Genomic DNA, 16,431 nt, shown 5'->3' on the forward strand with positions numbered 1-16,431 from the left:
GTCTTTGGGGTCCCTACAGACTGTTGCCAAATGAAGGCATGACAAGCAGAAAGGGTGCAAGCAAACATCCCTCAGGAATCAAACTGCGATGCATTGTATCATGTTAATGGCAGTGGAGGAATGCGAAAACTATTGTCAAGATTAGAATGTAATTATTTCCATCCCCGGAGGCCGTCTGACTGCTCTTTGCTCAGTGACAAGGGGAAGGTAACAAAGCAACCAGGCACACACCCTGGAAAGCCGACAGATTTATCTCCAGCCATTTGTTTTTAAATGAGAGATCCAGCAGCTGCGGCTTTGAATTTTAGGAAAATCCACTTTGGATGAAATGTGGCAACTTGTTCCAAGATGGGGGTTTTGAAAGTTAGTCGAGTAGCCAACCCCGTTTACCTTCCCCTCCCTAACACACTCCTCTCTGGTGTACTTTCCATTCATTTTGACGCTACAAGCCAATCGATTACTTGACCAGAACACAAGAAGATTCTGGCTACAAAGTGCAAGAACTAAAATCCCACACAGGACACATTTTTTTGTGGTTTTGAAATTAATCTCCGAATTTCAGATGATCTTATTGGCTTTAAGAACACGTGCCACAGACCAAAGCAACTCACTTTTATCGGGAGTCCCGATGCTGATGGGAAATAAGGCTAACAGTATTCCAAAGAGGTAACATGACCCCCAAGACTTTTTGCAAAGGGAAAAAAATGCTCATTTGAGAAAGTTCAATTGTTTTGATCTAATTTTTTTTTGTTGAAAAGTTAACAAATTTTTTTATCACAAAATTGAAAGACATGACTTAATTGTAAAACATTAAATAATTTCACTGCCGACTACAAATGTATAAGATATACAACACTTTACATTCAAGATTTTGATACAAAGTTCTAACATCTGAAATATGTATGGTTAAGAGGATTTGTACAGGTTACGAATTGGAACTTAATGTCTCTTACCCCAATCCTGCCCCCCCAACAAAACCTCCCAGGCAGAATTCAACTGCAACCCATTCAGACTAAGCCTCAGGTTACATGCTTGATCTCTGCAGTTGACTGGGCTCAAAGTAAGGGCATGGGATGGGATGGGCATTGTATCTGGACTCTTGTTTTCCTAGTGAAGCCCGTTCTACAATGGCCAGGGCCACTGTTGCTTTCTCAATGACCGACCAAGGCCAGGTACAGAATGCAAACGTCAGGCCAGAACGCATCTGCCCCACCATCTAATGCTCTGTGTCAATGGTCAGACGCTCACAGAAATAGGGAGACAAAGCATATGGGTGACATTATCACTACATGATTTCAGGAAAAAGCCCTTTATCATATATATATATTTTTAAAACGCAGAAAACCCCAAGCTGAAATGCCGCAAGTAAAATTACTTATAAAATAGCTACCATAGAAACGATCGAATTACTAGCTCTTTTAATGATGTTTTCCAAAAATGTCTAACCAAACGACCCAGTTTTTTTTTTAAAACACAAGTACAGATTTTAAAGTACTTTTCTTTTCAAAATAAAGAGCACGCATTGTTTTTAAGAGACAATCTACACAAGAAAAAAGTTACAAAAAATATTTGCAGAGGCCAAGCATACACAGGTTTGTTAATTATACACATATGGTTACAGGTGTACTTGCAAAAGTTCTTCTGGAAATATACACAAGGCTTTCTGTAAATGTACATCATGAATGTAGTGTTACATTTCTATATTCAAACCAAGAAAATTGACAGTATCATACATTCACTTACAAGTAGACAAAAATGCAAAATACAGGTATCTTCTGTACAAAAGGGGTAGGTCCACACTTTACAAGATGAACAGGAAGTTTCATTTTCATGGTAACTAGGGGGTTCTGTTGCTATGCACAATTTGTTTTTACTGTCACAACAAACAAAAAAAATTACAATATTTGTAAAAGTTCTATGTGAACAGATTATTAATTTTCCACAACATTTATAAAGACTACCGTTCCATCGAGTGACAGATTAAAAAGAAAGCAAGTGTTTTACATTCCCTAAGCTGTATAAAGATAGAACATTTTCCTTCAAAAATTTACTTCTGATTGAGAATTTACATTGTACAATACTATATGCTAACGACAAAAGGAAAAAAATGTGAATATACACTGAAATGCACAGTCTTATTTTGTTTTCAAAGGGTTAAAGTTGGTTCAAACTTTCCACATTTACATTATAGAGGTTTACAAATGTACAATTGTACAGTCAAATTATGCTCCACTACTAGGGTACATTTTAGATACAGATAGACATCAAATTGCCAAAAAAGGAAAAAACTACAAATATATATGCAAAGTCTACAACAATTATACACTACATATTTATAAGCAAGACCAAACATTTGGTTGGATTTCATTTTGTCTTCCTCAGGCTGAAATTTGTAAAACATTCAGTCCTCTTGGTTCTATATTTTATTGTACACACCTACCAGTTGAAGGAATAGGAGGCAAGCCACACACCTATTTAAAGAGGGTGCAGACGACAGAAATTGTGTTCCATTGTTGAATTCAACATGAAAGAGAACCAAACAGCATATCTGGAATCTGAGACAGCCAGAAAGCAGGGGGCAGGGGGCAGTCAATGCAACAAAAAAAAATCATAAAAACACCAGGTATTCAGGTTTAAAAACACCCACAGGTTAGGGGAAATTATGAAAAATGGCGCTCACAGCACCCATTTAAATTTTTTTTTTACACACACAACTTTCATTTTAAAGTTAATTGTCATATGTTTTGAAAACCTGCGTAACTGATTTAAATATAAATTTGCCAAATAATTGCTGAAAAGCTCATGTCCATAATGAAAAAAGATAATTACAAGTAGATTTCAATTTCCTGCATATCTTAATGTCACAGCAGGAGTATATTGAGCCAGATCTGCGTGTAACACAAGCCCAATTTCACCAAAAAGCGCCCTGAACTTTTCTACTTTTTGTACATGTAATGGGGATGACTAAAATATCACAATTTGGATGTATTTTTCTTTTTATCTTAAACCTTATGTACAACTATATCTATACATCACTGAGACAAGGTAGAAAAGCAGGGCAGTGATCATTTCCAAAAAAATTAACCAAAAAAAAAGTGTGAACATCTCCTGGAGAAAAATTTAGGAGTTTGGGAATTGCTAAGCATCACATATAATATATACATAACATTAAAATAAAATTTATAAATGCTTTCACTGAAGGAACTAAATTGGTTTGCTTTTTGTTAGCGTGGTATGGCAACCTAAAATCAAGGTGTTTTTTTGTTTTATGAGCCTGCAGAGGTGGAAAATTAGGTTGCTGGTTATCACATCAACGTTTTAGTCCCCCAGGAAAGGGTTTTGGGAAGAGGAGTTACTCCGCTTTTAAAAATTTCACATTTACAGCATTCCGTTCGGTGGCCCGCCGATAGGGCCCAGGTCCACTCCATTCTTCATGTAATATTTTTCAAGTTTGGCCAAGATGTGCTTTCCGTAAGTGTATTTGCGAAGGGTTGCTATGTGAGGCCTGATCTGCAAAGAGAGATTTCAAACATCGAGTCACAAGGGTGGGTAGTTTCTCTCTCCCAGCTCCTGCCAGTAAAATATACCGACCGCGGAACATTGTTTTAGGGCAGAGCACCTGCCAATGTTGCATTCCCTGAACTTTGGCTGAACATCAACACAGCTGGCTGGCTACCCCTCAATAAAGTGTGTTTTTCTGAAGAAGAGGTAGTTGAGCCAGGAACTATAACAATATTTAAGATAATTGGCCAGGTACGTGGATAGGAAAAGGTTAGAAGGATATGGGCTAAATGCTGGCAAATGGGACAAGCTTAGACAGATATCTTGGTCAGCATGAGCAAGTTGGGCCAAAGGGCCTGTTTCCGTGCCATATGACATTCCGTGCCATATGACTGGCTAAATATCTCAGAATCAGTTCATCTCTCCCATCAGGCAAAAGGTACTCTCATCAGAAGTGTGAAAACACCTACAAAAAGCTTCTTACTGTACACGTGACAAATACTATACTAACTCCAAATTGATGGAGTGTTTCTTCCCAGCTGTTATCAGGCAACTGACCATTCAATCACCAAGTAGAGAGCAGTCCTGAGCTACCATCAACCACATTGGAGACCCTTGGCCACCTTTAAGCACACTTTACTGGAGTTTGTCTTGCGCTAAACATTATTCCCTTTATCCTGCATGAAACACTGGACGGCTAAATTGTAATCATGTATTGTTTTTTCGCTGACTGGATAGCACGCAACAAAATATTTTCACTGTACCTCGGTACACGTGACAATAAACTAAAAAAACAAATCAAGATAGATGTGGTTTCGGGGTAACATGATGCTCAAAGACTTTGGAAAGGAAGAGTACATTGGCGACAGGCAGCAATTGGAAAATGAGATTTTTTTAAACATGCTTTGCAGGGTTGTGGAGAGAAGCCATGTTGACAATGTGCTTGGAGACACTGTTCTTGAGGGAGATGAGGGGAAGCAATACGTGCAGGGAATAGGTGGTCAGGAGCTCGAGGGTATAGAAGGTGGAGCTCAGTCATAGAGTGATAGTGTGGAAACAGGCCCTTCGGCCCAACTCGCCCACACCGGCCATCAATGTCCCAGCTACAGTAGTCCCACTTGCCTGCGCTTGGTCCATAACCCTCCAAACCTGTGCTATCCTTGTACCTGTCCAACTGTTTCTTAAATGATGGGATAGTCCCAGCCTCAAATACCTCCTCTGGCAGCTTGTTCCATACACCCACCACCCACTGTGTGAAAAGATTACCCCTCGGATTCCTGTTAAATCTTTTCCCCTTCACCTTGAATCTATGTCCTCTGGTCCTCGATTCCCCTACTTTGGGCAAAAGACTATGCATCTACCCGATCTATTCCTCTCAGGTGCAAGATCAAAAGGAAAGTTGGGCTGAACCTTGTGAACGGTCCACGTGAGGGGCGGTGGGGAAAAACCGTAGGGATTTGGTCCGAATGAAGGGAAACTGCAGTCGGTGAGAGACATCTCAAGCTTTGTTACAAAACATCCATTTTCTGATCTAAACGAGTTAAATGATTGTGCCCCAGGTTCCATCCCAAGGGTGAATAAATGGCAACTTTCATCTAAAACGGCATGTAATCAACACGCTGGTGTATGTTAGGAGACTGCGATCATTTCATTGTCATCATCCCAGAGCTCATCGTTCAAATAAATAATCTTTCCACTGACGCTAAGTGAGATCAAGTATGGGAATCAGTGTGATACAGCGCAGTGAAGAAATAATCCAGTACATTGGTCCATGACCTTCACAATGCAGAACGCAGAATTTGGACAACTACAACAGAATTCAGAATCTTCAGAATTCCAGGGTACAAAACAACCCCTTCGCTAAATAAGATCGTTCAGCCAAAATCTATCATTCTATCTTGCCTGCTATGGCAGCTGAGGCTGAAAAATATGCAATTTAGTTTAGTTTATAGGTTATGGTTTAGTACAACGAGATCTGGGTCGTACAACAAGATCTGGGTGTCCTAGTGCATCAGTCACTGAAAGGAAACATGCAGGTACAGCAGGCAGTGAAGAAAGCCAATGGAATGTTGACCTTCATAACAAGAGGAGTTGAGTATAGGAGCAAAGAGGTCCTTCTGCAGTTGTACAGGGCCCTAGTGAGACCGCACCTGGAGTACTGTGTGCAGTTTTGGTCTCCAGATTTGAGGAAGGATATTCTTGCTATTGAGGGCGTGCAGCGTAGGTTTACTAGATTAATTCCCGGAATGGCGGGACTGTCATATATTGAAAGACTGGAGCAACTAGGCTTGTATACACTGGAATTTAGAAGGATGAGAGGAGATCTTATCGAAACGTATAAGATTATTAAGGGGTTGGACACGTTAAGAGGCAGGAAACATGTTCCCAATGTTGGGGGAGTCCAGAACAAGGGGCCACAGTTTAAGAATAAGTGGTAGGCCATTTAGAACTGAGATGAGGAAAAACTTTTTCAGTCAGAGTTGTGAATCTGTGGAATTCTCTGCCTCAGAAGGCAGTGGAGGCCAATTCTCTGAATGCATTCAAGAGAGAACTAGATAGAGCTCTTAAGGATAGCGGAGTCAGGGGGTATGGGGAGAAGGCAGGAACGGGGTACTGATTGAGAATGATCAGCCATGATCACATTGAATGGCTTGAAGGGCCGAATTGGCCTCCTCCTGCACCTATTGTCTATAGGTACAGTCTGGAAACAGGTCCTTCGTGCCACCGGGCCCGTGCCAATCACCCGCTCACACTAGTTCTATGTTATCCCACTTTCTCATCCACTTCTTGCGTAAAATTTACAGAAGCCAATTAGCCTACAAAGCGACACGTCTTGGGGACGTGTGGATAAACCGAAGTCCACAGCGAAAACCCATACAGTTACAGGGAGTACTCTTCTCAGATCTCTGGCGCTGCAAGGCATGGGCTCCACCAGTTGCGCCCAAATTGCTGGAGACTTTACAAGAATTTTGCGGCTGAGTTTTAAAACTAAACTATCCATGTATTTCATTAAATGTCAAAATAAAAAGATTTAATTGAAAATCACTTTCAGATGAAGACACAAGTTCAGAAACTAGAATCTCAAGCAAAACACAAAGTGCTGGGGGAACTCAGCGGGTTAGGCAGCTGAGGTGGTAATGGACTGATGACGTTTCGGGTCAGGGTCCTGTTTAGGAACACGTTTAGATGAAGCTCTTTTCAAGCCTCTGGTAATGAGGTGGACATTTTGAAAAACTGAATATACATTAAAGCCATAGTGGGCCTACCTTATGCATCACAATCTTGCGCTGGGCTGGCTCAGCCACATCAATCATCTTCTGTACCACATAGTTTGCGTACTGATCCTTCATCATAGTGTATAAGGCACTGTGAGGACCATCATTAATACTGCACACTTCATCAATCAGCAGAGCTCGCTCAGCACGGGAGGCATGGGTCACACATTTCTCAACAACATTGCTGCAAAACAAAGATATCCATGCTGGTGACAACTGACTGTTGTGGACGATTAAATACAGCTAGTCTGAATTATGTAGTTTTAACATAGCAGGCAGGGGAAACAAATACATTCCATCTGCAATCATCCAGAGGTCAGATCTAAAATTACTAGCAAAAGATCACAAAGAAATGGATAATTGCCCTATCAATAATGGGCACTACAAAGATTAGAGAGAGTTTGCAAGACTTTAATAATATTGACGTATTCAGTAAGCTCGCAAAGAGAAAATAAATCCAGGCAAAAAAAAAAACTTGTCTATTCAGCTGCCTTGCCCATAGTAATGCTAATTGGGAATTGAAAAAAGATCCAACATGGAAGGCAGCCCTTTGGCCTACTGAGTCCAGCCCAACCTATTCCCACTTGTTCTACATTATCCCACTGACTTACCCACTCTTACACATCAGTGGCAATTTAGAGGCCAAGCAACCTACAAACTCGCACATCGATGGGGTGCGGGAGGAAACCGGAGCACCCAGAGAATGCGGGTCTCTGGCGCGGTAAGGCAGCAAATCGACCGCCGCTCCACCGTGCCGCGCAAATAAATGCACGCTCCAATGTACACGTTGTCACACGACCTAGTCAGAGGCAGATTCATGTTCAACTAAGCGTATATTAGGAGGAACCAACCAAATGTCACTAGATATACCTGGCAAACTTGTGCTGGCTCAAGGCCAGGACATTTCCTCGGATTTCGGACACGATTTTACTCTTATCCTCGGGACGGCCGTGTTCCAGGACGTGCTGAATGACGTAATTCCCGTACTGATCCTGCAAGTACACGAATGGGTTCAAATGTCAATGGAACTGTGATCAGTGAGCACAAAACAAAGTGCTTAATGGGTCAGGCTGCATCTGGGGACCTTTCGGGTCAGGAATATAATCACTTTCATATCAGCACTTAATATATTTAAAGGCGTACTAAATAGAACGGTACAATGATGAATGCAAAGCTATTTCTTTAAAATGTACTTATTCAACAATTGGGACATACCAAGTTCATTGTAATGATTAAACAAGCATCAACTCATGCTAATTACATAATCACCAAAACAACTACTTAATATTGTTGATCAGATTTTCTAACATTTTTCATGATTAGTTCTGGAATTGGAATAGAGAGCAAAAAAATAAATGCCTTTTACTAGCAACTCCCCTTTGTACCAGCAACTCCCATGTTTCACCAAGTCTGATTGTGAAAATTTGTCCGTACAGAATCCACATATCATCACTAACCAAATATTTGCAACATGGAATCAAATTTGCTCTTAACAGAATTTGTGGACAAAAAAGAAAATAATTACAAACTATGAATGAAAACAAATTTTTAATATGTATTTTAAAGTGCGTGTAGAGACAGAAGTTGGATGACGGTAGGTGGAGGCACAACTGACTGCCACCTTCCTCCCCCATCTACCCCTTTTTCCCCTCTCCTTGTCTTTCTCTGCCTATTGCCTTCACCTTCGTGCCATCATTTTGGGTTTTTTTCTTTCTCTTTTGACCGTTTACTGATCTGCAGTTGCTTGCATGTCCAAACATTTCTGCAACTCCCTGCAGAAATCAGAAATCTGTCTGAAAATATTGCAGTGGCTAGTCACTCAAGAGATTTGCTTTGGAAACTGACAAGGCTTAAATCTTGTCCTGGGGCTGCCATCTTGTCCTGGGGCTGCCATCTTGTCCTGGGGCTGCCATCTTGTCCTGGGGCTGCCATCTTGTCCTGGGGCTGCCATCTTGTCCTGGGGCTGCCATCTTGTCCTGGGGCTGCCATCTTGTCCTGGGGCTGCCATCTTGTCCTGGGGCTGCCATCTTGTCCTGGGGCTGCCATCTTGTCCTGGGGCTGCCATCTTGTCCTGGGGCTGCCATCTTGTCCTGGGGCTGCCATCTTGTCCTGGGGCTGCCATCTTGTCCTGGGGCTGCCATCTTGTCCTGGGGCTGCCATCTTGTCCTGGGGCTGCCATCTTGTCCTGGGGCTGCCATCTTAAGTGTTGAATATTTTTCTATTTTTGTTTCCGGAATACTTTATCAGCTTCGACTCCTGAACCTTCCCGTACCTTATAAGGTCAATGATCCCGAGACTTTTATTTGAAACCGCAGCACCAAGTGGCAATGAAACACAATATGTGTCACTTGTCGTTAAAAGAACAGCTCAGTGTTCGATGCTGAGGAGTTCCAGTTATCACAAGGGTTTACTGTAGCACGGTTGCTTGGCCTGTGACACTACAGGTCAGTGCATCACAGGTTCAAATACAGTGCACGGATAGCATTTTTAACACAAATTGTAAGTGAAAATCGAGGATACGTCTCAGACCTCTGTTTTTCTCTACTATTTATCCCCAAGTAACTTAATTCTAAAAATATGCTTACAACGGTGATAATCAAGAAAGTTTCTGGAAAACACCAGACGAGATTTCAACCTGCCCTTTATGGTTAGACAAAAATAATTTTTGCTCTCAAATTCCACTTCACTGTCTTTTACCATGTGCACGATGGTTCAGTCTGCTCCAGTAACTGAAAACTTACAACCAAAGGGCCGCCTCATAGGTTCTAGGTGCAGAATTAGGCCATTCGGCCCATCCAGTCTACACTGCCATTTAATCGTGGCTAATCGATCTTTTCCTCTCAACCCCATTCTCCTGCCTTCGCTCCACAACCCCTGACACCCTTACTAATCAAGAATCTGTCAATCTCCACCTGAAAAATATCCACTGACGTGGCCTCTACAGTAGTCCGTGACAATGAATTCCACATTCCTTCTCACCTCCTTTCTAAAGGTACATCCTTTTTTTATTCTTAGATTGTGGCCTCTGGGCCTAGACTTGTGGAAACATCTTCTCCACCTTCATTCTATCCAGGATTTCACTTCCAGTGGATGCAAACCCACCCCTGGCACAATTCAAATGGGAAGAGGAACATTCCAGAATCCTAAGATCCCAGTCATCACTGCTAATGGTGGGACCTTGCCAACAAGCAATGACTACAATTTAACTATTTGATTGGTTATAAAACTGATTGGGACCTCCAGAATTCTGAAAAGGGCTTCACAAAGATCAATGTGATTGAGAAACCATTGCTGGTTTCTTGAAATACTGACACACCAAATGTCACACTATATGTGAAGACTGCACAGAGTATCGGAAAGTCATGGATTAAAAATAAACCATGGCTGGGGCACGTGTTGAAAGTCAGAAGAAAAACTCATACACGTGGTCCATTCTAGACATATAACCGATTACAAAACACTTCAATGAACTGCCTTCAGAAAGTGACTAACAGTGCTCAGTACTTAGGCTTTAGCTATTTACAAACTAAATCAATAGTCTAGATTCAGAGTATTGCAAGCTGAACATTTAAACATTTTCATTATTTCAAGCATGGTGGGGAAATTAGCTCTGAGGACGTTGACAAGCATTATGAAGTAAAACTATAATAATCGTGCTCGATGATTGAGAAACCCTGATGACTTAGTGCCGGGCTCACCAGATAATTTTGCCCATGCTCACTTTGATTTGCCAGGCTAAAGTTTCTGCACTTTCAACCAACCAGGCTCTATGTCCACCGGGTGGCGCCGTCAGCGATGGCAGCCTTGCCAACAATCTGTCTTTTCGTCTTTTTTGTTATTTTTAGTGTGTTTTAAAAGTTTGTGTTAATGTTCTCTGGTTTGTTTTATGTGGGGGGTGGGGAGGGGGAAACCCTTTTTAAATCTCTCACCTTGCCGGAGATGCGATTGATTTCCGGATCGTATCTCCGATCGCTCTGCGGCCTAACATCATGGAGTTGGCGGCCTTGCTCGAGACTGACTTTGGGCCCCACCACGGAGTCGTGGACTTACCATCCCTTGCCTGGGATCGACACTCCAACTGCGCCAGCAGATTTCAACATCAAGGAGCTCGCAGTCTCGGGTAGAGACTGATGTCAGGAAGCTCCAAGGTCACAGAAGGTTCGACTAGCCCCGATCGCCTGGCGCGGGGGTCTGACACCCCCCTCCCCCCCGATGCGGGAGCTTGATCATCCCAACACGGAGGGCCCGACCGCCAGCTCCGGGAGCCAAGATCGCCCTGACAACGGAAGGTTCGAGTGCCCCGACCGCGGGAGAACAAAGAAGGGAAGTAGATTGAACTTTTTTTGCCTTCCATCACAGTGAGGAATGTTGGCATCTTCTTGCTCTTTATCGGTATGACTGTATGGCAAATCAAATTCCTCGTATGTTGCAAAACATACTTGGCTGATGAATGTACTATTACTATTATGATTATGATTATTTCTCTCTTAGTCTTTAGAGATGGAGCATGGAAACAGGCCCTTCAGCCCACCGAGTCCCTGTGGTCCAGCGATCACCCCATAGTATACAGCCAATTAACCTACAAACCTGCACGTCTTTGGAGCTTGGGAGAAAGACACCTGGAGGAAGCCCACAGTGTCACACAGAGAACGTTTAAACGCCGTACAAGCATCACCTGCTGTCGGGATCAAACCCGTATCTCTGGTGCTATAACGCAGCAACACGAAACCAAGGTTCTCTCACACTTTTAAATTACTGGATTCACTAGGACATTTATCACACCATGTAACACCATAAAACGTGTTGGGATATTGATCATAATGACATCCCATCGCCTAGAATATCAATGAATTTGGCATCAAAGTTACCAGCATGCCAGATTATCTGAGTTTTTAACGTGGACTGGGCATGCTAAGTAAATGAGTGGAGATGTGGCACTTTTTAGGTGGAGAAATAGAAAAGTACCCACCTTTTTGGGGAAAAGACAAAATTTTCTTCTGAAAATTACAAGAAATTGGAAGCTGGATATTATAATGTATGCTATTAACAGCCTAGGACTTCTTTAATTGTACTTTTGTTTAGACATGTTTATTTTTGTGGAAAGCACTTTGGGCTGCACTCAATTGCATGAAAAGTGCTATATAAATAAAGTTATTATATAAAGTTGTTAAAGAGGAAATTGCACTGGTATTAATAGGCAAGAAATTTAAACGATCTGTAGATCTACATTTACGAAGGAGTGGAGTACAAGATTACAATTGAGTGCTGAGGTTTTGTCAATTTAAGTAATATTTGTGTTTTAAAAATAGTGCAGCAAAGCTTCATCATTTCCTTAAAGTGATTAGAAAAGACTAAGCTTGTCCTGCAAGCTCGGGGACAGAAAATTTCATCAAAACGGAAAATTCTTAATGGGTTGGACAGAGAAAGCGTGGAAGATACCACTTCTGGCTGGAGAGTTATCATCTCAGGATTGAGACATAATGATCACAAGTGATATAGGAAGTACATCACAATTAGTCTTGGTGTGCTTCAAACCGGAAACACAAGAGTTAGTGCTGAAGTTTGCTTCATTCTCCATGCCCCCAAACCACAACAACAAAATGACAGCCGATTTGGCGGACAAGTCCACATACCTGAACCAACTGCTCTGTGTGTTGATGCAGTTCCTCTAGAATAGGCAGAGTCTGCTCAGGCATGCAATGCTCCAAAATCCGCTGAATAACACGACAGCCGTATGGATGGGTTGACAGAGCAAAAACCTGGAGCGAAAATAAAACAGCTTAGCAGCAGGTCACAAAAGGGTACAGTATTATAAAGCAGCACGTGGGGTCCAAATTGATGAGATTATACAGTAAAGACTTTTGTTAAGAGAGGAACATTTTGCAGTCTGGTACACTACTGATTGCGCGTGTAGATCAGTCTGCATCCACTGCCAATAGTTAAAGCTCAGTGTTGGCCATTCCCTATTCACTTTCATTTTCCAATTCTTCCTACTGTACATTTTTAAAGTAAAATGGACTCCATCTTCTCTGGCTCTCTTTCATTAATAGAATACCCAAATTTAACCCAAATTTGAGCTTTGTGTGCCCTCTCAAGTTTGAAAATGGAAACAGAACTCCATGGACATATTGAAATCCAATGTTGCAGAATGAGCATGGGATTGACCAGTAGCCCGAAGCTAGCAGAGGAGCCATCCTTATTCCCGCAACCAACGTCATCAACCCACAGCGACCATTCCCAATTACCAGCAAGGACAACGATAGGCAATACCACCCCACATCTAACATTTAAGCCACCCAGTATAGAAAACACAGAATATTTACTTGACTGAGATGCAAAGAGAAATTGATGTAATTAAAAGGGGTGACGGGTCAGAAACCTCCAGGTCGTACCTGTCCTTGGAAAGCATCAATGATGAACTGCAGAGACTGTGGCTGGACACATTCAATGCACTTCTGTACAACATGGTTTCCATTCTGATCTTTGACACATTTCAGGACATGCCCATCTAGCTCCTTCACCATTTCGTTCTGTACAGCACAATGCAGAAGAGAAAATAAAAGTTATATAGCCACCCCAGAAACATGATCAATGGCTCAAATAACTCCCTTTCACATACAAATTACTTCCAAATTTCCCTTTTGAGAGCATCCAAAGATGTTGCCTGTCCCGCATTTTGTGTCCATCTTTGGTGTAAACCAGCACCTGCAGTTCATTCCTGCAGAAAGCATCCAAAAAGCCTTGTTTAACCAACTTACTGACTTGTCCTAGTCTCTTTAATAATTTGTGCACACATACACTGCAAAGTTCCCGTATTACAACATTGTCACGCAACGACATACACAATTTGGGCTTTCTGCATTCAAGACTTCACACTAATGGTACTCCAATTAATCTTATGGTTATTGAAATTCCCACGATTGCTGACACACTGGCCAAATGTACATTTGTACTTTCCATCAGACTGCAGGCATGGGTTCATAAGTTATAGGAGCAGAATTGGGCGGTTGGGTCCATCAAGTCTACTCCACCATTCAATCATGGCTGATCAATCTATCTCTCTCAACACCATTCTCCCACCTTCTCCCCATAACCCCAATGCCTTTACTAATCAAGAATCTGTCAATCTCCACCTTAAAAATATCCACTGACTTGGCCTCCACCACTGCCCGTGGCACCTTACATTGTTTTGTCTCTGATTGCCATTTTTTTGTTTTTGGTCAAGCCACACAGCCTCATTTAATGATTCTTTTAATGTTATTCCTTCCGCTAGCGTGTTTCTTCAACTTACATTATCACCCCACTTTCCTTAACTCCTATCTCACCCAAAAACCAACATAACCAGGGACTTCTTTGCTGGTCTGGCCCATTCAAACTAAGGATTCCTTCAAGGGTTTTTACGCATTTTCCTACAGAGCAGTGGTTAAGGATTCGTGGCAACTTTCTAGAGGAGTCTGGATACTTTTTTTCCCCCTGGAATGCAAGCAAAAGGGGAGCATAACCGGACATAGCTTTCAAAGAGCGATGCAGGGTTGGATGGCCAAATACTTGCCTTTGTGCCACACTGCTCCATTATTAAAGAAACATGAGATTAGTGCAGGAGAGAAAAATAACAAACTGAAACAAGATCGGGTTGGATGTGTGGAAGTGATGTTGATACAGGCCACCCAAGAGGAAGGTTCTGCAGATTCTGCATTTTAAATATTCCTGGAAACTAGTACAGTGTTCTCATCTGTAATTTGACTAAGTTTGAAATGGCCAATTTTGCAGAATTAACAGTATTTGGAAAATTGCTATTAATTACATACAAATCATAATCGCTAAAACAACTTTACAGGGTGCAGTGCAAAAACAAAAAGGGAAAAATTCTAGTCAACACAGAAAATGAAACACCGAGAAGATTTTCCACTTGGGCACTTCTATGAAAGTGCTCTCCATTAATGATTTTCCACCCATTATAATTAACTGACAATAACGCAATGTTTCCAGCATGTGCTATTGTGGAGGGCCAGGTGTAATACGCCAGAAATAAATACATCAACTAAATGCTAAAACTCAATCTTACAATGATCTGCTGGTCTGGGGGAATGGATTCCAGAGCCTTCTGTATCACACGGCAGCCATACATCTGCAGCGCTAAAGAGAGAACATGTCCGCGGATACGTTGAGCCAGAGCCAGCTTCTGATCCAGGCTTCCAAACTAGAGAACAGGGAGCAGAGACGTTTTACTGGTATGCACTCATCAGCTCTGTAAAATCACACAGATACAGACCACTCTTGGTTCAACCAATCGTCCTTCTAGCTATACTTCATCCAATCTGATATGGCTTCTTTAATCCACCAGCTAAACTGTGGTAACATTCTCTGCCCTGTGAGACCTGCACCATAATTTTTAAAAAATATTCTCAGAAAATTAGTTTTATTATGAGCAGCACTAATGATGCGTTTCATTAAAGAAAGTTCACCTGCAAAATTATAAATCGATTATTAAATCAGGAAAGTTCGAAGTTCTGGTGGCTCTCGGTCTTACCAGCCACACCACAATTTTAACCTCCCCACCCAACTTGAGAAAGGAAAGATTAATTTGAGTACTTGACGTCTTTGCCACTAGAAAAAGATATTCATACTTGGACAGGCCAAGGAGCACAGGAAACAAGGGGTACCCACCCTACAACGCTAAGAAGCTAAAAGTGCTTATTTCTCATTTTGAAGATCAGAGATGGACAGTTGAAATCACAAGTCTGTTCATTTAATATGTCTTGATTAGCCAAAACAAAATCTCAATCTGCAAAGTAAATTGAAATTTAAGCCATTATCCTATTTTGCTTTGCCCCCCATTCTACAGGTGTCGACAAAACCATATTTTTACTTACCTCAAAAAATTTCTGGATTACATAATTTCCAAAAACATCCACCATCAGTTGATAGGCTGCCTGCAGAATCTCGTTAAAGACCAGCTGTCTCTCTGCCGGGGTAGCTCGCTCCAATTTAAGCTGAATGAACCTGAGGGCCATAAAATAATTTAAGGAAGTCAGAATCGTTCAAGTAGTGGGGTGAAGGTTTTGTAACTTCCAAACTTACACCAAACTGTTTTGCTGACTTTGAACCGTTTCTGAAGCCGGTGAACAAATCGGCCTTCGTGAAAGAAAGGGAGAAAGCCCCCGGCTCACCCACGATAGCAGCCAACTGCAAATCATCCCTGCAATTTCCTCAAAGGAGAAATTATCCAGCAATTGCCCTACCAATCCCAAGAGGACCAAATCAGAAATGAGTGTCTTTCCATTAAAGGGCGTCCCAGGGTGGTACGATTTATCAGCTCAAGGCAGCAGCGGGGAACATGGAGGTGCTTACAGCCTCGTCTATTCTCTAGAGACGCACGCATTGCGGTTTATCGAACAAACGATCCACAAACGTTTATCAAGCAGCAAAATCTCAATGCACCCATTCCAGACGGAATGTGGATGATGGAAATGGTGACCAAGTAGCAGACCGATATTTTGCAGAGGAAAATCTTCTGCCCAAACATGGTCTTCATTATCTTTTTCTTAGTGCACCATTCCTATTAACATTGCCTTTCCTGGACCCCAAGATCACAACCCATTTTACTCTGCCCGATTATTTCGTAACAAAATCCACATATTGTCTACAATGATAC

The 16,431-nt window shown here is 41.9% G+C and overlaps 1 protein-coding gene and 1 non-coding gene across 4 annotated transcripts in view; both read right to left on the minus strand.

The window, feature by feature from the left end:
• Positions 1–798: 798 nt before the first annotated feature.
• The window catches only part of pum1 (pumilio RNA-binding family member 1), an 88,493-nt gene continuing 72,860 nt past the window's right edge, over positions 799–16,431 (minus strand). For all 3 annotated transcript variants that reach the window (XM_078423358.1, XM_078423359.1, XM_078423357.1), the window contains 7 exons: positions 15,650–15,779; positions 14,842–14,976; positions 13,169–13,306; positions 12,410–12,535; positions 7,647–7,768; positions 6,768–6,960; positions 799–3,510 (listed from right to left, as the gene is read on the minus strand). In XM_078423358.1, coding sequence (XP_078279484.1) covers positions 3,379–3,510; positions 6,768–6,960; positions 7,647–7,768; positions 12,410–12,535; positions 13,169–13,306; positions 14,842–14,976; positions 15,650–15,779 — 976 coding nt within the window. In that variant the 3' untranslated portion in view covers positions 799–3,378. The remainder of the gene's footprint in view (positions 3,511–6,767; positions 6,961–7,646; positions 7,769–12,409; positions 12,536–13,168; positions 13,307–14,841; positions 14,977–15,649; positions 15,780–16,431) is intronic.
• Positions 9,116–9,252, minus strand: LOC144606972 (small nucleolar RNA SNORA50). The gene has a single exon (XR_013549034.1). It is a non-coding gene; the product is annotated as a small nucleolar RNA SNORA50 (small nucleolar RNA).

This window comes from Rhinoraja longicauda, chromosome 27, assembly GCF_053455715.1.
Source record: "Rhinoraja longicauda isolate Sanriku21f chromosome 27, sRhiLon1.1, whole genome shotgun sequence".
Classification (NCBI taxonomy): Eukaryota; Metazoa; Chordata; class Chondrichthyes; order Rajiformes; family Arhynchobatidae; genus Rhinoraja; species Rhinoraja longicauda.